This window comes from Oreochromis aureus, linkage group 19, assembly GCF_013358895.1.
Source record: "Oreochromis aureus strain Israel breed Guangdong linkage group 19, ZZ_aureus, whole genome shotgun sequence".
In the NCBI taxonomy this organism is placed as follows: domain Eukaryota; kingdom Metazoa; phylum Chordata; class Actinopteri; order Cichliformes; family Cichlidae; genus Oreochromis; species Oreochromis aureus.
In genome coordinates, this window is record NC_052960.1 from 26,164,256 (window position 1) to 26,186,909 (window position 22,654).

Below are 22,654 nucleotides of genomic sequence, written 5' to 3' on the forward strand. Positions count from 1 at the left end.
AGATACAAGATTATCAGTGTACTGCATTCAATAACAATTTACAGGGTTGTCTTTTTTTTTGTCACTGTTGCTGTAATACTGTGAAGTCAACGCGGCGCCCCCCCAGTGGGCTTAGAGGGACGAGGCGAGAGGGGCGGGAGGTGAGGCGAGGCGCTCGTCTTTTCACACGAGGAGTACTTTTCTTTTTTTGGCGCTCCTTTGAGGACTCGTTATCGTGTGTGTGTGTCTGTCGTTAGCTGCGAGTCCCCCGTTATGGCCAGACAGTACCAGTGCCAGACTGATACCAGCGATACCTGGTATGGCAGGAGGGATGGGGTCAAAAAGATACAAGGAACGTAATCAGCTAATGGAAGGTAGTCTTTTTTTTTGGAGAGGGGGAAATGAATAGGAGTGTGTTTACATGCAGATGGTTCTGGATTCAAATTGTTTCTGGTTTGTATGTGTTAATCTGATTCTGTTATAACGTTGGGCAACCAGCCACATTGCCAGGGAGCTTAATAAAATAAGATGCTGAATAACTATAAAAGACTAAAAAGAGACATTGGTCTCATGGGACAGGTGAAACAAAAGCACCGGGAGAAAGTTTGCACAAACGCCCCCTCACCATTTCAGTTATTGCTGTGTGGAACATTTATGACTGCACACGTTTAAAGTTTGTTTTTAGCCTTTTTGTTGTTGTTGTTGTTGTTGTTGTTTTTAACGTCATCTGTGTTGGCACTACCACCAGAGGGCGCCAAAGTAAAGGGGGGAAAAAGAACCCTACACTTACTGCTCAATTTTCAGCATTTCAAATCCCAAGTTTGACAGTTTTAGTCAGGATTCATGTACTTACTCTCCTGATTTGCATGGACACGCATGTAAACACACTCAAAGAGTCAGTGGTGTGTTTGTGTGTGTACTGTGAAAGGCCCTGTTGTCAGATTAATGTGTGTTTTTTTTGTTTGATTCATTGCCTGTTTTAAACAGGAAGCAGAATTTGCAGACAGGTTGGTGAGGCCAGGGAGATTAGGGGTGTCCTTTGGATGGAATGGGGCGACTGTGATTGGTTCACTTGGGGCCTGGTAAGACCGAGAGGGAACAGAAAGATGGAGGCAACAAGAGGAAAAGCAAAGAGGAGAACCAAGAAAATAAAAATGACATATGGGACTGTACTGAAGAAGACTGGGGTGAAGAGTTAAAATCAATCTAACCTCTCTTTTTTTTGTGGGTGTTTTTTTTAATATTTTCCAAGAGTTCATTCCGTGTCCTACAGTCCAAAAAGTTTTTTTCTTGTTTAAATCCCCCTCCCACACAAGTCATTTTCTCATTTTCTATTTTTTTCTTCCTTTTTTTATTATTATTATTACTGTTTTGTTTTTCCATTTGCAATAATATCAGTTTAAGGGAGAAAAAAGAAAAAAAAAACAATTATTTACAGTGCTGTTGAAATAATGAAAACAGACGTAATGAATCTACTGTAAAGTAAGTCGCACAAACACAGGAGGAAAAAAAAAACCATAAGAAAAAAAAGAAAGAAAGAAAATTAAGAAACCAGCGAGCGCTCCGTGTCGATCCAGAGACGACAGCCTGTATCAGGAGCTCTGGGCAGACATGGCTGATGTCGAGGGCAGGAGAGTTGGGATCAGGGCAGAGGAGGAGCGGGGAGTCGGATGGGGAGAGGAGGAGGAGAGGAGCAGTAGGACAGGGGAGGGACAGAGGGGAGCGCGGCGCTGTCTTTGTTAAGTTGGGATGATTCCGTCGCTCCTAAGGCCCCGCTTCAGCTCCAGGTCCTCCAGCTTCTTCCACAGCTCCTCCCGTTCCTTCTCCTTCTTCTTCTCACTGGAACACAAAAAACACTTAAACATTAAGCACGAAATAAGCGTTAGCTCTAAGTGAAAAAAATTAGGAAATGTTTTTATTGAATCAGTCACTCTAAATGGAAGTCTGGTGCTCTAACTCAAAGTATTTATCAGTGCGGCTTCTCTTAACCAACATCTAATATTGATCCTGAGACTGACACAGTGGGGTGATAGTAGCACTGTGTGTGTTCCTGTAATGTGTTAAGCAGCTCCCTGGAGGCATCACAGCCTATCACATTATTCATGAGTCCCCCATCACCCCTGCTGCTGCTGCTGCTGATGATGATGTGAGCAGCTTCTTACCGCTGGCGGTCCGACTTGTAAGTGGCTGTGAGTTCATCAAATAAGGTACTGTTCATCTCCATGAAGGCCTTCAGTACGTTGTATACCAGCGCAACGATCGCCCTGAGAGGGGAAAAAGCACAGACAGAGTAAGACAACTTACAGCAACACATTTTTATGGTTTCTTCGGAGTTCTGTGGTAGCAGACACAGAGCTTCCAGCCTTCACTTTTGGATAAATTTTCAAGACATCCAGCGATGTGTGCCCAACTGATTCGCAAACTAACAAACATTTTTGTCAATTTGAGATCAAAATCAAGCCCATTTGTAGATTTTTCCAAACATTGCACATTTATTCTTAAAAACAGGAACATGCTGTTCCTATTAGCACTGGAGTGTAACCCTCTTTAAGATCCATATGTGCCCCATGCACCCCACAACAGTTGCAGCCAACTGGCATGTGTCGATGAGTGGTTGTGTCTACAAACGTGTACGCACACCGTATCTGAATAATATCAATCACTTGGCAATAAATTCAGAATAAAACAACCAAAAAACAGATACACAATAATGAAATATTTTTCAGTAATTTATATTTTCACCCCAGGCCAGCTAAAGTCTCATTTGCTGAAAAACAGGAATAAATAAACATGTGTATGCACGTTTTCCTGTGTTAGAGCCCTGACTTAGAAGAGGAATCCTGAGGTGACTAGGAACTTAAATGATCATACGCAGTTTAAACAAGCTACTTGTGATCTTCAAATTAACACTAATTCCCAATTGATATCAGTTTTTTAAGCTGAATGTGGAACATCGTAATGGCATTCTGCTGGGGAATAGAGGGGTGTATGTGTGACTCCACCCGGGTCTTGAAGTATACATAAACTGAAAACATTAACCCTCATCTATTACACAGAAGTCATGCTACTCACGGGTTCCAGTGCTCTTTGGAGATCCTGTAGAGGCTGGCAAACATGATGGGCAGGATGACGCTGGAGTTCTCCTCAATCAGACTCATGATGTACTCGTTGTTCCAGTAGTAAAGAGCTCGCTCTGCAACCTGGGGCGAGACGGACGCACACTAACTGAGCCACGTCTTCATGCCACCAATAACCACTCACTTGTCACCCTTTAATAACCAATAACTGTTTAAGCACAAGTGTTCCCCATGATACAAATTACGCCACCCCCACCCCCACTCCCCAGGAAACGCAAGCATTGTCAGGAAAGGAACAATGAGTCATCACTGACCTGGAAATGTGGGCTGGAGACACATCTGGAGATCTGTTTGAAAAGCGGCTCCTGGATCTTGACGAACTGTGTGGGTTCGATGACGTCCAGAATCTCCTCCAGCTCCCCTAGAAACATCACCTGCAGTGCCGCGCAAGAGGGACAATGTCAACACACACAAGATGATGTTTAAAACACACCCACACAGTTTTTTGTTGTTGTTGTTTTGGGGTTTGTTTGTTTTTTTGCATTTAGCAACAAATCAGCCTCACCTCTTTTTGACTGCAGGTTTTTGGCCAGAACTTCAGTAAGCCTCTGATGACCTGAGAGAGAAGATGTCAGAGTTCATACAGTTGGCTCCTTTTTTTTTTTTGTTAAATACAAGTATTTGAGTTGAAATAATAATAATAACTATAATGTCGTTTACATTTCTGACTCTGTGGTTGACGTGAAACATTTTCATGACAAACTGGGAGGGGGAATGAAAAATGAAATAATACAGATGCTGTAATTACACACTGAGTAATAAGCGATGTTTGCATACAGTCCCTGTGATTTGACCACTAAATCTTAACTCAGCGTCCATTTAATAAGTTTTTCTGAAGCATCTGTCAGCTGTCATGGGAGCCACTGATCTGCTGATGAGAACAGTTGCTCAAAGATGGGGGGGGGGAGGAGACACACACACTGATAGGAGGAGTTATGCAGAGACACTTACTGGTTCTGTTAATGTTGGGTCTTTCTCTAGGAATTGTACAATGCAATACGCCAACTGTGAGGAGAGGAATCCCAAGGTTAAAACTAACATCACACTAAGCCTCGAGCAAAGCTTACAACAGCAGCTCAGACGTACAAACAGCAGTGAAAGAGCTTTCAAATGATTTTACTTTTTAAACCACTGTTTCTGCTGATTTTCACAGCTGCTGTCAACTATAATATTATTACACATTTAGATTCCTTCCGTGTATAAAAACACAAACATGCACATAAGCTAGAGCACAAAAGCACCTTAAAAAGCAAACAGGTTCTGTTTGTGAATAAACTACCTCTGGGATTCCACCAAATCTAAAGGTGGCAGATATTAGCTTTCACACACATACTCTATACACAGTATTGTTACCTGTGCATGGAAGAGGGACAGACTCCTGACAGTGTGGAGGGGAATCAACACTTTGACCAGAAACTGTTTATGCTCTGCTTTCAGTGGCAGAGCGAAACCATTGATTATACTGCAAGAGAGAAGGAGGAGACAAAGAGGAAAATGTGAATATAAATTAAACAGGAACACATAAAAGAAATTTATTGTGACCCTATGAATCCAAGTGGAAGATCAATGAGCTGCAGACCAAAAGAACACTGTTTATACAGGTGATGTGGCCTGGGGAAGAAGCACAGGCCTGACCTGAACCAAGAAAACAGACCTGATGATCCTCACAAAAATCGCAACAATCCTGTTTGTTTTACATTGTGTTGTATCAGATTCATGTTTGTTTAAGTGACAGTGCTCCGTGTCTATGCTGTGTGCCAGACAAATGTCAGAGATGTTATTGAATGTATTCATTTTTATTGCTGTGTTTCTGAACTGTGTGCCAGCAAGCTCTCCAAGGAGAAGCCCGTCTCATTCCCATAGTTGGAGTGTTTCTTCTGGAGTTGGTTTGACTTTATCTAATGTTGGTTGATTGGTTTGTCACACTCGTCCAGGCTCTCCCTGACAATCAGTTGAAGCTTTGATAGTCAGCAACAAAACTTTATGACTGTCAGAGGTCGGACTGTGGATCATTTTCCATGAAACATATCACGTAATTTGTTGTCTGCCGACCATAACGTCATATTTATCAGTGTTTTCCACAGGTTGACCTTCTATTTGTGGCACAAACACACATGCATGCATGCATTCCTAACTAAGCTACTAAATAATACATTTATTTTTTACGTTCTTTGCCATGATTTCAATTGGCTCCACTTTGAATGAGTCTCATTGCGATCCAAAGCTACTGTCTCAGACTGCAGGTAGTGAATGCACCCCTGAAGTCCTTGTTGTTATGCAACCTCCACGACCTTGGCAAAAGGTCACATGAGCCAGTTCTCCAACTTTTTGCAGTTTCTAGTTAGAATGGCCCTGGGCTCACAGTGGAGCTCCAGAGGAGAACAGAGACTGCCGTTGCTAGCTGCGGTCCAATCAGTGTGACCACAGGATGAGATCTTCTCCGAAGAAGCGGCTGAATGATGTGGAAAAATTGTACAAAAGCAAACTCAAAAGAGCTGACACTAGAGTCTGAACTTTAAAAATAAGAGGAAAGTTGGGAGAGGCAAAGTCTGATTAAAAAATGTTTTAAAAATAGTCAGAGTGGGTACCCAAATGTTAAGTCTATCTGTGTAAAACAGTGCTGATGGATGCAGAGCACTGAAAACGCTCTAAGGAGGTTATCTGGATATGTTTTAGTCATATTTAAAATATTTTTATTAAGAAATAAAGTATTGCAGAAAAATGTCCTTTTCTCTGTCTGACCTCAAACAACTTGAATCACAAAGTCAATGTACTTTCTGTCTTGTTTCATTGCTTAAAAAGACTGTTAAGCTGAAAGGAGGATTAATTTACTTCTCATCTCCAAGTCAAACTGTGCTCCTGGAACTCACTCTGCTCTGTTAAAATCCTGTTTTTATGGAACCTAATCATTCAGCGTTTTAGTTCCATGTCTTTAGCCTCCTTGGGTATCTTAAAAAAAAAACTAACTCCAGCTTGCCTGATTGAATTAAAGACGTTAAAAAAAATCCTCATTGTTACATCTACAAAACCACAGCAAGATAGCAGAGTTGAGTTTAGTTCTGCTGTCGCTCTCAGGTCTCAGTCACTCAGGCTAAAAGCATCAGCAATAACAGAGCAGAATGTAAATGTGTGTCTGAGGCTCAGAGGCCCCCACATACCTCCCCAGGATCTCCAGCAACTCAGCCACCCCGTTGAAGTGCTCCGTCTCATAAACAAAACTGCAGACAGACAGAGAGGGAGGCAGACCGAGGAGGAGATGAGAGAAGGCACACGATGAAAAGACAGAAGCAATAAAACTCTCAAAGAATGGCAAAAAATGGGTAATTTGTAAATTAACACAAATAATGACAAAACACACACACAAAGAGGAGTTCCAGGTTTGGACCAACAGCCACAGATATTTCTAAGATCCTTCTCATCCTTTGGCTGCACAAATAATCAGAACAGAAGCAGAGAAGTCTCTGTAAACTCTCAGTGTAAGCTTGTTTGCAATAACTGGCTCTTTTGGGTAAGCGCATACTTTATTCATTTACACAGTCAGCAGACACACAGTGCCATGATCACTTATTCTGGGGTGGATTTCTCCACTTTTGAGTTCCATATTCACTCCACTGTGGCCTTTACCAACTTCTGAGGAACACTGACACAAATGTAATTATACTAAAGGAAAAACCAACATCAGCTTTCAACAGTGTCATTGTGGCTAGGTACTGATTCTATAGGTTGCAGGGATAAACATTGTTCTTCTGAAACATATTTTGAGTTTGGACGATTGTGAGAAAGAACAGAAATAAAGTGAAAAAGAAGGTGTAGAAGAATAAAGTGAAGAGGAACATCAAAGGGAAGGTGAGGAGGAAGAAAAAAAGATGAAAAAAAGGTGATGAAGGTGAAGAATGAGGTGAAAAACAAGAAGAATAGGAAGGTGACAAGGAAGAAGGTCAAGAATTATTATAAGATGAAAAAGGGGAAGAAGATGATGATGAAGAGGACATGAACGCCCACATAACGTCACCAACAGGAGAAATCAGGTTGGGACACTAATCACAGTTGTCATTTTTCACATGCGTCACACAGCAGGCGACAGTCCACTTTAGCTGGGTTTCCACTAATAGAAATGTTTGGTTTATGGAGGAAACGTGACCCACTCATATGATTTCACTGAACAATTAGCTGCTCTACTCTTGCATACGATCCAATCAGAAGTTTATACAAAATGAGCAGGACTCAGCCCGTTTAACAACATTTGTGCTTTCTGGCATTTGTCTACGAAAACTCAGGGCTGCTGTGCATGTGTGCAAAGGACACTGGTCCATATTTCCCACAGGTGTTCAGCTGACAAGACCATAGCTTACAGCTCACATCATTTTCACTCAAACAGCACCGTCATCCAGGAGAACAGGGTAGACATCATAAGATGAAGACGATCACTCAGAACAAGTCTGTATTGATTTTCAGTGACCTTTCCCTCTAAGGTGAGAAGTGGAGCAAAGCTTTGCCAGCAAATACTCTCTACTGAATAAGAGAGCCATCTGATCCCCTCGCTGCAGAGATCAAGAATTCAGCTCTTTGCTTTTATTTGTGAGCCTTGTCTATTCGAATTTTTAGCTCCACTATGTTGACCGGCAACTTTCTACCGTGGCTTTCTTTTTATCGTGAAAAAAATTCCACTCATATACAAACAGAAGCTTTTTTCCAGCCCAGACATCTGAAGAATCCATGTTTACTCACCGTAGAAAAATATTATTGATCTGTTTTCGTATAAAAGCCCTCAGCCCCAGGAATTTGCCGTAGATTCTATGCAAGACTGTCTTCAGATAGTCTCTCTCCCGAGGGTCCTCGCTGTCAAACAACTCCAAGAGCTGGACACAAGGAATACACACAGAGGTGAGGGGGAAGAAAAATCAATTTTAGGGAGTAAGGCAGAAAAAAGCAAAGTGCCAAGAAAAAAAAAACTAAACTTAAAAGCAAAGAAAGATATGAAAAAGCAAAACTGACAGTAAAGAAGATGATGAAGTAGAAAAGCAGAATTCTGAAAGTGACTCGACAACTCACCTGTAGGACAAACTTCTGGTCTATGTACTTTTTGGCAATGCTGGGCTGGAATTCCTGACTCTCCAAGAACCGAATGAAGAACTCGTATACCAACTGGAGAAAGGAACGCGGTTGATAAAGAATTCATGTTAACCTCAGACACAAACAAATCCTTGTTTCACACGATAAAAGGTGGAAAAAAATAGAAAAGTCCAAAGGCTCATCACTTCTTAGACATGAGTGCATTGAATTAACCCCATAAATACTCGAACGGAACTGGATTAAAGGGAGAAGTCAAAAGGCTCAAAAGTCACAAAAATCAGAGTAATCTGGGATGAGCAAGGTAGAGGGAAAAAAAGTCAATTTAAGTTAAATGGAGTTTAAATGTATATTCTGGGAAATATCATCATTCATTTTTCTGTATAAGAATGAAAAAAACACTCTCACAACCATCATAAGACTAGAAGCATGGGGGCACTGCTAGCCTGCTTCTGTTTGAGATTCAGCAACAGGCCTGCAAACACCTCTAAAGCTCACTAATTAGCGTGATGCAGCTTGTAGGCAGCTACATATTTAAAACCCTTCTCCACAAATGTGGACTTTCCAGGGCACACCTCCACCCCTCTATGGTCACTCTAACCTGCTGCCAACTTTCACTTCAAATCACATCATTATCTGCAAAGCTGTAGTCCACAAAGACTTTATATGGGCCAGCTGCCTTACTGCCATCCTCACCTGATCCTAGCCAGGTCCTTCCATTTTATGATTCCCTATCTCAGGATGGTCCTACCTTCTCTACTTCCAGCTTTTCAGCACACTCTCTTCACTTCTCCATCACCTTAACTTGTGGCACAACCTTCCCAGCTTAGCGCCTCCTCGTGTTGCCATATTTCTTATTAAACACTGCATTGTTTGCTCATCCCTGTATTCCCTCCTTTTAGATTCCTAAACTTTCTCCTTACATCTCGAGACTACTTGTCACCCTTCCTCCAACTAGGTCAAACACCTGCAGTATCATAATAACTGCCTCCTTTGGTTTAGTCATCCATCTGTCCCATAACTCTCCAGTACTACTTTGCTCTTAACTTCCTCCTGAACTCTATCTGCCACTGCTCTTGCTCTAGCCTGTTCTAAGGAGCTTTACCTGGCAACTCACTGATAACTGCACAGAAATATTGGGTACATAGATAAACTTAGCAGAAGTTAGTAAAGAAATTACACCAAAGTACCCCTAAAGGGTTGTCATTACACACACACACACACACACACACACACACACACACTTTACCTGTAAGTGTGGCCAGGAGGCCTCAAGTGTGGGCTCATCCTCTTCAGGGTCAAACTCGTTACTGTCACTGGGCGGAAGGGTCCGGAATATGTTGTGAGACACCTGGAACAATGAAAGCGGGAACTTCAATCCACTGACTGGAAATTGGGGTTCTTACCCAACATATAGATGATAACTGCTTCTTTACTTGAGGGATGCTTCAATGCAGCTACCTTATTAAACAAGGGAACTGTTCCCTCTTAAAACGTTTAAAGCTCTGTACAAACCAATAATGATCTCAGCTAACTGAATCATCAACCGGCCTTTAAGTGATTTGGTGGGTTTTCTTTCTACTCAAAGGTTTGACAAAGTGTTACTTAAAATAAGAGCTGCGGACGGTGTCAACAATATTTTGCAGTTTTTTTGTTTCTTTAGCCATTTTTTAGTTACATACACAAGTTAGTTTATCACATTAGTACACTTAAACATTTAAACTAACACTAGGTGTAGAAGAACTTTCCAAAACCACATTTCAATTCATGCCTTAATATTTGAGCGTCTGCTTCAGTTCTTCTTCAGAGTAGATTGATATAGTTAAAATTTAAAAAAATATATATTTTCAGTACTTTTACACACAACCATGGACCTTGTTCATGATGTGGATCATGAGCAAAAACAAAAGTCAACTCAGCACAGGACTGCTTCTTTTACAGTGCCTGTATGTACTGCAGCAGACCTTCAGTTATGACTGTCCTCAGCGGCCTGAAGATATACTCTGTGGAAGGCTCCAAGTAATTAAACCTAATAGCAACTTGGTGCACTAGTTAAAAAAAAAAATTAGCATTGAGTACTTCAGGGCCTCTGTTCATTGTGGGGTCTGTGTTCATTAGCTGAACATACGTAGCTGCCAACATGCACAACAGCTCTTGTTCTGCTCTTATTTTCCTCCTGTGTATCTGCTCATTTCCTATGTGTCTGTACACAGAGTACTCAAATATCACTGCTATGCCCCTGCTGAGCTAGGAAAAGAGGGAGCAACATTTCAACCACACAGGATTAGTTATTTATTCTTTAGTAGTAGACTTTACATACTAAACCAAAAAAAGTGGACGTCCCGTGGGGCTGAATAGGGTCTGTAGCTGCTGCCAAATCAAAGAACAGAACTAAAAGTGAACTAACATAGCTCATAAATTTGACCGATCTACAAGAGAGAAAACAAAAAACAACTACAACTACTCCTTCCCTGAGAAAAGAACACAACAACACCCACTCACCTGCTCTAGTGAGTCTAACTAAAGAATCCAAGCATCAGACTGAAGCTGACTCAGTTTCCTCCCAGTGAATAATAACAAGTAACGCATTTAAGCAGTAATTTTTTACGCAAGCTTAAATTTTTATAAACCTCTACAGACATATTTTCACTATGTCCACTCACACCTTTACACCATCAGTGCTGAGGGCTGCAGGGGGCTGACATTTTCCAGCCGAGAGACAAAACATAACTGCACAAAAAGACGACTGAGAAAACTGAAATTTACTTATTACAAACAAACTTTTATTTAAGAAGTAAGCTTTGACCCAAAGGAGGCAGACTATGTAAACATGTCTGTCAGTACTCATTTGTATTTCAGCACCATTGCTGTGCTGTCATTTACTTTATTTACACACCAACACTACCTACAAGGGCCACACAGCACTGCAACATCAGTGACAATGAAATTTCAATGTGCACGTTACCTTGATGTTAAACTTGTGGCCAAAGAAAATAATGTTCTTTCAATATGGGGATGACACGCTAAGACAGGAATCGTCAAAACCACTGACAAAAACAGCAATTTTTGCCTTATTGAATGTAATTACATTTTCAGTTTTTAGTACCTGCGCCAAAGAGGTTACAATTTTGGTAGCAGTCTGTAAAAAAACGATAGCTCATAAAGTTTTAAATGAAGGGCGATAAAACCTTACAGTATATATTGGGGCCATGCTAACAATCCATTCAAATGTAGATTCCATCCACAAGGTGCTCAAGGTCAGCTTAACGATTTATTGGTCAAAAATTTACAAAAAGGCTTTATGCAGACAAACGAACACACATCACTGCAAACTTTCCTCCATCTTTGAGATGGAGATGGTGTAAAGGTGTGAGTGGACATGGCGAAAACCAAAAAAACAGAAACAGAGTGTTTTGTTTTGTTATTTGAAGCTAAATGGCCTTTAATTATCTACGTTATATATAACTTTATATCACTTTCAAGAAACACAACTGCAGATGTATAAAAGTGAAAAGGCATTTGCGCAGTCTTTAAATGGAAACAGACAGAGTGCAAATCTACTGTTTACACAGAACGGGCGGATTCATTCTTTCTTACCATTTTCACAACCTCGGGGTAGGCCTGTTCCGTCAGGTAGCCCCGGCTTACGGTCACGTAGTCCACCAGCTCATTGAGCGTGGAGCGCTTGTACTCCTTCATCTTGAGGTCTGACAGCGTGTCCATGAAGTCAAAGACAGTACAGCACTGCTGCAGCTTCTTCAGGAACAGCTCCGGCTGCTCCGATGCTGGCACGTCTAGACAGGCAAAAGCAAACACAGGGGAAGAGAAAGATGATGAGAAAGGTTAGATAAATTGGTAAAGACACATATCTGGAGCGAGCAGATGCTTCTGACTCCCGCAGCTACCAGAAAGCTGTAATAGCAAACACCACATGGTCAAAGATGGGCAGAGTAAAAACAGGGATTTGAGCAGTCCTGGTGGGACAGAGGCCTGACACACAAATAACCACATGAATATTTATAGACATTTTTTTTATTCCCATTTTGTGAGAAAAGCAATTATTGGTCATGGTCAGGATTCTACCCTTTGAAACTAAAAACCTGTTTTCTCCATGAAGTTACAAACTAAACAATTAGCACAGGAAGTTGTTGGTAATGAAAACCATTTTTAGCCACAGCGAGATCAAGTTATACTTACTTTAATTCGTAGTCAATTGTCTACAGGCAGATCAGGTTAAAGACACATGCAATACCGTGTAGTAGTTAAACTGTTACTGATCTGCTCTCATCTCTTGCTGATTTTGTCGCTTCCTGAATCACCTGTTTTAATATTTGGAGCGAAAGCAGAGCATCTCTGTTTGGTGTAAACACAAGATGAAGTAGGTGGGTAGTTACAGCCACAAAGAAGAAATGTGTGACTTTGCCTAGAAGAAGAAATCTGAGTTTCCGAGCTCTCCAATAGGTGTTCACAGAGAACTGTTCAAAAGAAACGAAGGATGCTACCAGTGCATGCCTCAGTTGTAAAAGTGTGCTTCTTGCTCTGCAACAGCTTTTAACTTATTCATCTTCCCTGCAGACCCCAGTCTGCACAGGCAGGATGAGTGTGACAGCCTCATTATCCAGCAGCGAGTGTTTCTGATGGGAGAGGCGACGCTGTCACGAATTGTATGGATGTGCAGGCAGAAGAAGGCGGCAGGTGTCTTTATTCTGATCCCACTGTGACAGACACGACAAGAAGGTCGCGCAGAGTTCAGACCTGCGGGGGGAGATGAGCAACAATCTTCCCAGATCGCCGCAACTCAAGACCTGGTGCTCTCATCCCAGCAGGACTGGGCCATTATTATGTAAGAGATAAGCTGCTGCTCTGAAGGCAGCACACCGCCACTACTGTGCATGTGTGCGCTCCACAATTACACTTCAAAGCGCTTGGCTGCATTTTGAATTCTATTGCTCCTGACAATGAGTCACAATATACATGTAAATGAGCGAGAAAGTTCGGGAGTACCGGTGAAATGATTTTTTCACCTCACCATAACATGCAGGTTTTGTGATAGTGATTACGTGATTCATTATTTTACCTGTGAAATACTTCTTTTTTTCACCATTTTCAATTTTACAAAACAAATAATAGACTGAAGGAAGGACAAAAGCCTATTTTATAGAAAGAAATGCACAAAGGAGGGGGGGGTGTTGCATATTTGTTGATTTCACTGAGCTTTCTCACCTGAGCAGGCCCTTTCCAGTAGTTAAAATAGTGAAAATCACTGATAAGCAAGGTACAGATACACAAACTGTCATTTCAAGTCTAGTTTTAACTACAAATCATTATGAAAATAATGCAAAGAGATAAATTCAGTGTGATGCCTTCCTTTAACGTGCTTCCTGTCAGTCTGTGGCAGCTCCAGTTTAGCCTAAACCAAGATGACTTTAGTCAACAAAATCCAAATCAGCTTTTTTAAAACTGTGACAAGAGGGGAACTAATAAAAGTTCAAGGACACATGATGTGTGAAGCGTCTACACATCTGTGTTGCTGTAATGAAGAAGCAATCACTGTGAGGCTGAATAGTGCATAAACTGTGTGTATGGCAGAGAAGCAGAATCATATTAACACATGACCAGAATTCTTCAACTGTGCTGTAAGCATCCTGTGTAGCAAACCTCAACATCCTGTTAGAAATAAAAAGGGTTTAAAATGTCTTCTATTTTACTTCATTTAAATAATATTAACTTGGGAAATTAGAAAATGATCTGCGGCTGAAGAAACATAATTAAACTTGTGTATAAATGGATGATTTGGTTCATTCTTCCTTTTTTGTCAGCTCATCACAATGAATGGCTAAAATCCTCTTCCTGAAGCTCTGATCGTTTAAAGAGAAAGTGCAGTTTCCTGTCCTGGGAAAGGAAAAAAAAAAAGTCCTCTGCAGATCTCCTTGAGCGCATTTAAAGTGATTATGCTGAATGTGTTTTGATCCAAATGCCACTAGTTACTCACGACCTGCTGGCCTCCTGCTTCAGCTCAGCTCATTGAGGCTGCGTCCAACCGGGCCAGTCACAATCAAACCCAAACCCTGACCGACTGGCAGCAGTCCTAATCCCTGCTCCACAAACTTCCACAATAAACATTCATTTATCAGAGAGAATGCACAGCAAGCTGATTTTAGCTGAATTTTTCACTTTTGGTTGAGACGTTACAACACATGCAAAAATATTCTTATCCTGCCAAGTTTACTCAGCGCTCCAAATAGCCCACAAATTGTGCTGCACAGTCTCCATGTACACATAAAGAGGGATTCACTCTTTTCTGCTCAAATTAAACAATCAGCTTGATAAAGAGCATCAGAACTTAAGACAACCAGAAGATTCATTTGCACTACTTTATTGCATTGCTGACCCCAGTGATGACCTGGTTTTGTGGTGTTTAAGCATCCATTTCAGTTCACTGCTTTAACTTGCTTGCTTTAATGGCCTGCAACACAACCCTTATTTGCTCACTCTTATTACTCATCAGTGTTGGACTCAGCAGTAGCAGACGGCAAACCCTAATAAACCAGCACACACAGTAACACAGTAAACAACTTTCTTTACCTATGGCCTCTCTAGGTGAAGAACGAAAACATTTGGGGGGCTAAAATAATGGTGTGTCCTCAGTGTGTGGTATCCCTGTATGTTCCTCTCCACATCTAACCTGTTCCGTTAGATGAGAAGAAAAAAGATTGTCCTACACCATGTCTGTGTGTATGTAGTTTTCTCTTTGAACACATAACTGCAAAACAGGAGAGTAATATGGCATCAAAGTGGTCTCTCTTCTTCCACATCATGTGTTGCATGTGAAACACCCTTCATGTGCATGCCTATGCATTGTGAAATATGAACTGTGGGCTGGAAAAACGTGCATGCATCTTTATCAAGAAGGTTTCATCTGTCACATTGTTGTGTAATATGCATATGGGTGACAAGGCTGTATACAGAAGACAATTTTCAAGAAAGTGCTATACAGTTTATAGTGAGTGCAGAGGGCAGTGTGCAATACAAGAATAAATATGCTGATCAGGCAAAACATGCCTGATATTGTCTTGGTGCCTCTTTTAATACCAAAACAGTCCTGTCCTCTGAAGATGCACCTTGGTATCTAGCATGATCTAGCCAGATGTTAGCAACAGTGCTGTAAGACGGTGGCATCTGAGAAACCTGGAGGCCAAGTCAACACCTCAGACTTGTTGTTGTGCTCCTCAATCCATTCCTGAACCATTTGTGCTTTGTGGCAGAACGCTTTATCCTGCTAAAAGAGGTTTTCCATGAAAGGGTGTAGATGGTTGGCAACAACACTTAGGGAGGTTGTATGTGTCAAAGTAACATCCATATGTAAGGCAGGACCCAGGGTTTCCCAGCAGAACACTGCTCAAAGTATCACTCTACCTCTGCCGGCTTGCCTTCTTCGCATAATCCATCCTGATTCCAAGTGTTCCCCGGGTATAATTTCTACCGCCATCACTGTCCATCATCTTTTATGGTGGTGGACAGGCATCTGCATGGGCAACCTGACTGCTCTGCACCTATGCAGCCTCATACCCCACATGCATCAGTGAGCTTTGGTTGCCCATGGCCCTGTTGCTGGTTCACCACTGTACCTTCCTTGGACCACTTTTGACAGATACTGACCACTGCAGACCGGGAACACCCCAGAAGAGCTGCTATTTTGGAGATGCTCTGACCGAGTCGCTTAGCCATCATAATTAGGCCCTTGTCAAATTCGCTCAAATCCTTACACTTACCCATTTTTCCTGCTTCTAACACAACTTTGAGGACTGAATGTTCACTCGCTCCGTGATATATCCCACCCACTAACAGGTGCCATGATGAAGAGATAATCATTGTTATTCACTTCACCTGTCAGTGCTCATAATGTTATACGTGATGGGTGTATATCTGAGGTTCATCACCCCAGTGGCATCAGAGGAGAGCTTTTTCTTGGCCTCTGTATTTTATGTTTGGCTGTGTATGCACCTGCAAGGTGCAACAATATACATTATTATGTAGTCTATTTTGTTGCACACCACAGCAAAAAAAAAAAGAAAAACGAAAAAAAAAAAGTTCTTGCTTCCTTTGTGTGTACCCCTGCACTCTTTGGTGTGTATGTGGCGAGTCCTTCCTCTCAGTACAGCAGTGTACAGTATGCTGTAGTTCATTACTGTAATTACCGGCTTCACGATTCGGGGTCGGATTGTGTTGGAGAGCCCGGGGCCACGGAATCCTGCAACTCTGCTTCTGTTGAAGCATGTGAACAGCCTTAAAGGAAGCTATTAATAGACAGATAATCACAAAGGACAGAGTAATCCCTCCACACAGACAGAGAGAGCATAGCTAAATGGCTTGGAGCAGGCCGAGAGACTACCAGGGTGAATGAGGGGAGAGAAGCAGAGAGCGCGAGAGACACACTGTGCATAAAAATGTGTGCAACTGTACTTAAAAGTATGTGAGAGAACGTGTGTGTTTGTATGGGTCTATGTGTGTGCGTGTCTGTGTGTGGCCTAGGATAACCCAGAAAACCACCCTGCTATTGCGCGCACACACATATAATCTCAGTTAGGCCCAGAAATCAGCACAAAGAGCAGCCTGTGGTGTAGCCGTATATGAAACCTCTGAAAGAGGTCCCAAAGAAGGTTATTCTCTGTGTGTGTGTGTGTGTACATCACAGTGGATATCAACAAGTAATCTTCTGTAAAAACAGCCTAAATGATGGAGGGGGAAAAAAAAGAAAAGAAGAAGAAGCAGCTACAAACCAATCGTATTCCATCAGCATTTTCTAGTAAGATGAAACTTACTAGTAAATACAAAATCAGAGTTTATGTTTAGTACTGATGATCAAATTAAATAACTGTACAACGTGGAGCTCCCTGAATGCAAAATAATTATGATGTTTATGGTTCCATATTTTTCATGCCATGCTCCCCACTCCTGTCTGCCTCCTCACTGCCAATTATCAGGTAATTTAACCACAGCAGCAGCTAACAAATATTGTCATTATCCATTGTAGTCACTGGGTCTTCAAAATGCCAGAAAAGGCTTTTAAAAAGCCCTCTGCGTGTCTGCCGTTCATAAGGTGGCATATTCAAATTCCCTGCATTGTCAAAAAGCCAAAAATATTCAGCTTAGTAAAATAGAAAAAAATGTCAATGTTCATATTTAACAACTGAAACTGGGGGACTTTTGATTTTCTGGCCTCAATCCCTCAACATTTTCTCTTGTAATTTCCTTTCAGTAACAATCTAACTATTTATTTCTCATCTACTGTCTGCTTTTGTTTCTGTAAAAAATTACGGCGTTAATTTAAATATGGGAATAAAAAATGCATTCAGAATATTGTAATATATTGTAATTCTGAGAAGAGAGAGGCGGGAAAAATGCAGGAGAGGGTCAATTCATAGCTATTAAAAGGTTACACTCCACTGCAGACTGCCACGTTGTCGCTAATGCTTTCTATTAAAAACGATCAAAATCATCATGAAGGATAACACCACACATTATCTAGTTAAAAATTTAAACATATACCAGCTTCAGCCAGAGCCTTCCAAGTTAACCTGTCTCTTTAAAATCACATCTCTTTCTTGATGCAGAGGGCAGAAAGTGACAGCAAAAGGACGAAAGGATAGAAAAACAATTACTTGCCCAACACAATCTAATTGTATGATTAACCACAATAACCCCATTCAAACAACCAAACCCGCTCACCTTCATGGGCTGCATAACCCTACTACCAGTGTTTGCAAGTGTAAGCATAACTGATGAAGTTGATCTCATTTCAGAGTGTATATAGTTTCATATATATAACTACCCATATCACAAAGGGCTTTTTACTTCTACCATGCCTCTTTATCCCCAAATCCATTTAGCTGGTACAAATGTGCTCTGTTTTTTCTTTAATCCACCAGCCACTCTGGACAGTCGATGAAAATCATGAGCGTTTAGCGGTTGCTGATCCACTCCGTCAGTCTCTTTGAGCAACAGCAAGCCATGATTTGTAGGATCGGAATGACAATATGGCTGCAGCAGAGGCTAGTGTGGCTAGTAAAATGTAGGCTGCAAAAGAAAATAGTTGAAAGGAATACGCCTGCATGTATTCTGTTTTTTTCTTATATATCTAGATTTAATATGTCTGATAGCTTCAGTACCTTTATGATGCTTAGGTCAAGAACAGCTTGGTTTACATTTGTGGTTAAGACTTGCAAATCTAGAAAACTTTGGGGGGCACTTTTAGAAATTAATACTGGCTATCAAATATAAGTCAAAACAGTTGGTGCCCATGGATTAGCCAAACTTATTTCAAGCTTTGTAGGTGGGATTAAAGTACACTGACCAGCGTACAGGGACCAGAAAAAACAAAAAAGAAAACACTAATGCACAAACAATCACAGCTTCTCTGCAAGTCTAACGCAGACGAAGAATGTGATCTATTAGATATATGCAATGCAATGTTAAATACAACATTACATGATCGTCCCTGTTACACCATCTACATCTAAAAAGGCGCTGTAAGAAGTAATCATCCATAATGAAATCCTGACAAACATAAATCAATAGAGATTGATTTGCTAAGATTTTATCTCTCCAATTCAACCATTTATTCCATCTGAGTGAAAAATCCTCATACTAAGTGCTGCCAAAGCTTCTAAACAACTTACAGCTAACAGGTAAATAATATCACTTCATTATTCAGCCTCAGTGATAAATGACAAAATAATAAACTCTCTCAGATTATCAGCAAAGGCAAAAACAAGCACTGCACCCGAAGTCATTTTTGTTGTCAGCTTCTAGATTACTTAAGTAGCCTGAGAGGTGTTTATGAGTTAAATAAACTGTAAGATTTATAGCAGGGGGAACATATTTGCTGTACTCCTTTCTGTTCCCATTTGACTCACCAACATCACGCAGACATCATTAGGCAAACAGACCTTCAGCCGCAATAAGAATATTAGACAGAGGTTTTGAAGACTCCACAATACAGATGTGAACAGAACTTAATAATTCAATGTTTCAGTGGTCTCAGTCTGGAGTAACACGGTCATATTCAATTGTCCAAATGAATCTTTCTGACTCAAAGATCATTTCATTTAATCACTTGTGGGGGGGGTTTCCATTTAGGGAAAAAAAAAAAAACCCCAACTAATGTAGTATTTTAGAGCAATTTCTTTAGAAAACTCACAGACTTTAACTCTGTGTCCTTGAAAGACCATCAAGCATGATGGTAGACACTAGGTCACAGAACTAGAAAAGCTTCACTACTTCTTGCAAAGCAAACTGCTCTCATATCAACGAAACTATTCTGAGATACTTTATGAGCCCGGCTCTGGCCTGCGGAAACACTGATGCACCGCTCTGGCTTCAGCCTCACCCTGATTTTCTCCTCCTCCTCCCTGCCCTCTTAGTTCTGTTCTGTTTCTCAGCTTTGGAAGAGACTCTCATCTGGGCTCCCTGGCAGAGGAAGAGAGAAGTCGGTGCTGCTTAATTAATGGTGGAAAAACCTTAACTCACAGCACGAGAGAGCAGTTGGATGTCTCACTGCAGGAAATCCTATAAGTCAGGCTAATTACATAACAGCATGAACCTATTGAATGAAGGGTCAGAATCCAGCAGCTTACATTTGTAATTGTCTATTAAAAAAAAAAAAGCTTGTAAAATCTGCTGTTTAGTAAGCTTATCATTCAGCTATTTAGCAGAAATTCTGAAACGCATGCTCTAATGAAGTGGCAAAAATAGTGACTCTGCAGTGGAAGCAAGCAGGGCACAAAAAGTGTTTTTTTTTTTTCTCCATCTACCAAAGCATGGTATGCCTTTCACATTACAACAGCATCTCATCATTAAATTTTGAGATGGCGGGTGAATGAAACAGGTGAATTTTAGCATTTAGCAAAGGTAATTTCAAAAGCAAACAGTCATTTCCTCATTAATAACATGAATGAAGCGAGAGATTAAGACTAACAAGGGAAAATATAATGTTTGTGCCCACAGCTAATCATGTGAGTGATGACGTCTGTCCTTGGAACAAGTGAAGTTGAGCTGAAGCAGTCAACTGTTTCCGTGTGGCCTGCGGGTGAACTCCACATGTTGACGGGGTATAAATACAAAGTGGGGAACGGCTACTGGGATAAATATACACAGAAAACTAAGGCTTTAAAACAGCGGCAGGTTTGGAAACAAAGAACAAGACTGAATCAAAGCCTTTGGTGAAGAAATCGTTTGGAACAAGAATAAAAATAAATACAAACAAAAACACAGTAAAAATGTGTGGGGGAAAATATCTAACCCCTTCACTATGAATGAAAATGCAATATCCATTTAAGCACATTTTAGACTGCCAATAAAATTTGAGGAGATTATTGAAATGCTAAGTGTCTCATTACCATCCTTCACCACCTTTTAGATTATACTATTGTCCGTGCAGTACAGGAGAGATTTTAGTGGAAGTACAAATCTAGGAGGGGAATCATAGAAAAGTATCAGGTGACCAGGCGGCACACTCTTTAAGAAGAGTACACACACACACAGACACACACAGTGTAAATGGGAAAGTCCCTCATCTCTAAAAGGAGTCAATGTGTGTGACCGGGTGAACAGGCTTGAGTTACAGCAGGAGAGAGAGAGAGTAAGAGTGAGAGCGAGCACGAGCAGCTACAACACATAGACATAGTACGAAGGTTAATTTGCAGAATTAGTCCTGTCACAGAGAGTGCACTGTATGTACACACACTTTGTCTTCTGCCAGGGCAAACAACAGTCATAAAGGTATAAACAGTCAGGACTGAAGATAAGGAGTAAAGGCAGACATACCCTCTGATGGAGGGATGTGAAGGTGCTTTGGGTGTGACCTTTGCACTTCTTGCTTCTGATTATGGCTTTCAATTAATGTTATTTACGCTGATAAAAAGGTGTTGTTTCTTTATGGAGAGAGATTTGCCTCAAAAGGGTTGCAAATGTGTGCATTGTGATCCACAAGCATTAGCTAAGATTTACAACTGTGTACAATGGTTTGTGTGTAACTTTGGAGGAGTCACACGTGCGCGCTTCAATCCACACACAAATACGAAGCAATCTGACCACGTGCGACTACTCAAAAGTTACACACAAATCATTGCACAGAGTTGTAAGTCATAGTTTAAGCTTGGGGATCATATCGTACACATTTGCAAGCGTTTTCAGGCAAATTTCTCTCAATAATTTTTCTGCCCCACCCCCTTTTAGCAATTGAGAACAAATAGCCAGTGAGAGAGGAGAAAACATGGATTAACTATGCCCCATCAGCAGCTCTACAGAAAAATGACAATTTTCACTTTGTCATCTCCAAAAAGAGGACAACTAAGTGGATAAAGTGCTCAAATACTAAGCTTTTTACATTGTCAAGTCTGTATTTGTTTACAAAATACTCTCTTTGCAAACAAAAACAGGGCTATCATATAGCCCGACGGGCAGAGCTGAGATAGATTTTGGTCGCCCGACCGGAGATATTGTTAGCTCCGGGACGTCGGGCTAGCGATTTTGCGAGCCCTGAAAAATAGAAGAAACTGCTAGTTTAAGGGGACCTTTTATGTTCATTTTTAGAGCTATAATTTTACTCTTGCACTCTGCTAAAGTAGCTTTGATGATTCATGCTGAGCCGTGCTGACATGATAGCATTGTGCAGATGCTGCAAATTTGTCAGCTACATATCCATGACGCAGTTTTCTACAGTTCTAGGGGATGAGGACACAGTAGTCATAAATGGATGGACATGGTCAGCAACAATACTCAGATAGGCTGTGTCTAAATGATGCTCAAACGGTACTAAGAAGCTCAAACTGTGCCAAGAAAAATCCACCCACACCATTACAACACCATCCAGCAGTCTGCGCTGGGATGGATGGATCCATGCTTTTATGTTGTTTATACCAAATTCTAACCTTACCACCTGACTGCTACCCACTGATAGTAGTGCCAGTTACCTCAAGGCAATGTCAAATCTGGCTTCAAACGTCAGCGAACAAAATATTTATACAACTGTTTAAATTCAAAAAGGAACTGTGTGTTTTCTGTCTCCCCTTTCCCAGCACTCACTGCTGTCAATGCAGGGCCCGTGAGCCAAAGAGGTTAAACATTACATAAAGGATTAAAGTGAGATGAGATGATAAATGCTCACTGTCATAACATCTGTTCGGTTTTGGTCTTCAAACCAGGACAGACGTGACCCAGCAACATCAGCTGTCAATCCCAACCTCAACAGGAAGCTGATTCACAACCAACTAACAGATGATCACGATGCTGGGCTGAAATGAACGCAACTCAAGTTAAAGGGTCACTGGCAACCAAATCAAACAAAGGCTGAAACGGGTCAAAGTGCTGCTGCTTAAAGCAATTACGCTTTCAATGCAGAACTGAAATGTCCCTTAGTTTCACCTTTATAGAATGGCAAATGGGCACTCTCCTTTTCCTTTTGGACA

At 41.1% G+C, this 22,654-nt stretch overlaps 1 protein-coding gene across 4 annotated transcripts in view; it reads right to left on the reverse strand.

The window, feature by feature from the left end:
• Positions 1 to 1,195: 1,195 nt before the first annotated feature.
• Positions 1,196 to 22,654, reverse strand: part of ppp2r5eb (protein phosphatase 2, regulatory subunit B', epsilon) — a 49,310-nt gene continuing 27,851 nt past the window's right edge. For 3 of the 4 annotated variants that reach the window (XM_031727557.2, XM_031727556.2, XM_039603262.1), the window contains exons 3-14: positions 11,784 to 11,980; positions 9,436 to 9,537; positions 8,169 to 8,261; positions 7,845 to 7,975; positions 6,275 to 6,334; positions 4,470 to 4,578; positions 4,068 to 4,121; positions 3,622 to 3,672; positions 3,371 to 3,490; positions 3,052 to 3,179; positions 2,142 to 2,243; positions 1,196 to 1,818 (exon numbers count right to left, since the gene is read on the reverse strand). In XM_031727557.2, the coding sequence (XP_031583417.1) occupies positions 1,719 to 1,818; positions 2,142 to 2,243; positions 3,052 to 3,179; positions 3,371 to 3,490; positions 3,622 to 3,672; positions 4,068 to 4,121; positions 4,470 to 4,578; positions 6,275 to 6,334; positions 7,845 to 7,975; positions 8,169 to 8,261; positions 9,436 to 9,537; positions 11,784 to 11,980 (1,247 nt within the window). In that variant the 3' untranslated portion in view covers positions 1,196 to 1,718. Of the gene's footprint in view, positions 1,819 to 2,141; positions 2,244 to 3,051; positions 3,180 to 3,370; positions 3,491 to 3,621; positions 3,673 to 4,067; positions 4,122 to 4,469; positions 4,579 to 6,274; positions 6,335 to 7,844; positions 7,976 to 8,168; positions 8,262 to 9,435; positions 9,538 to 11,783; positions 11,981 to 15,958; positions 15,977 to 22,654 lie in introns of those variants that run through there. The other variant, XM_039603264.1, reaches the window with a different exon arrangement.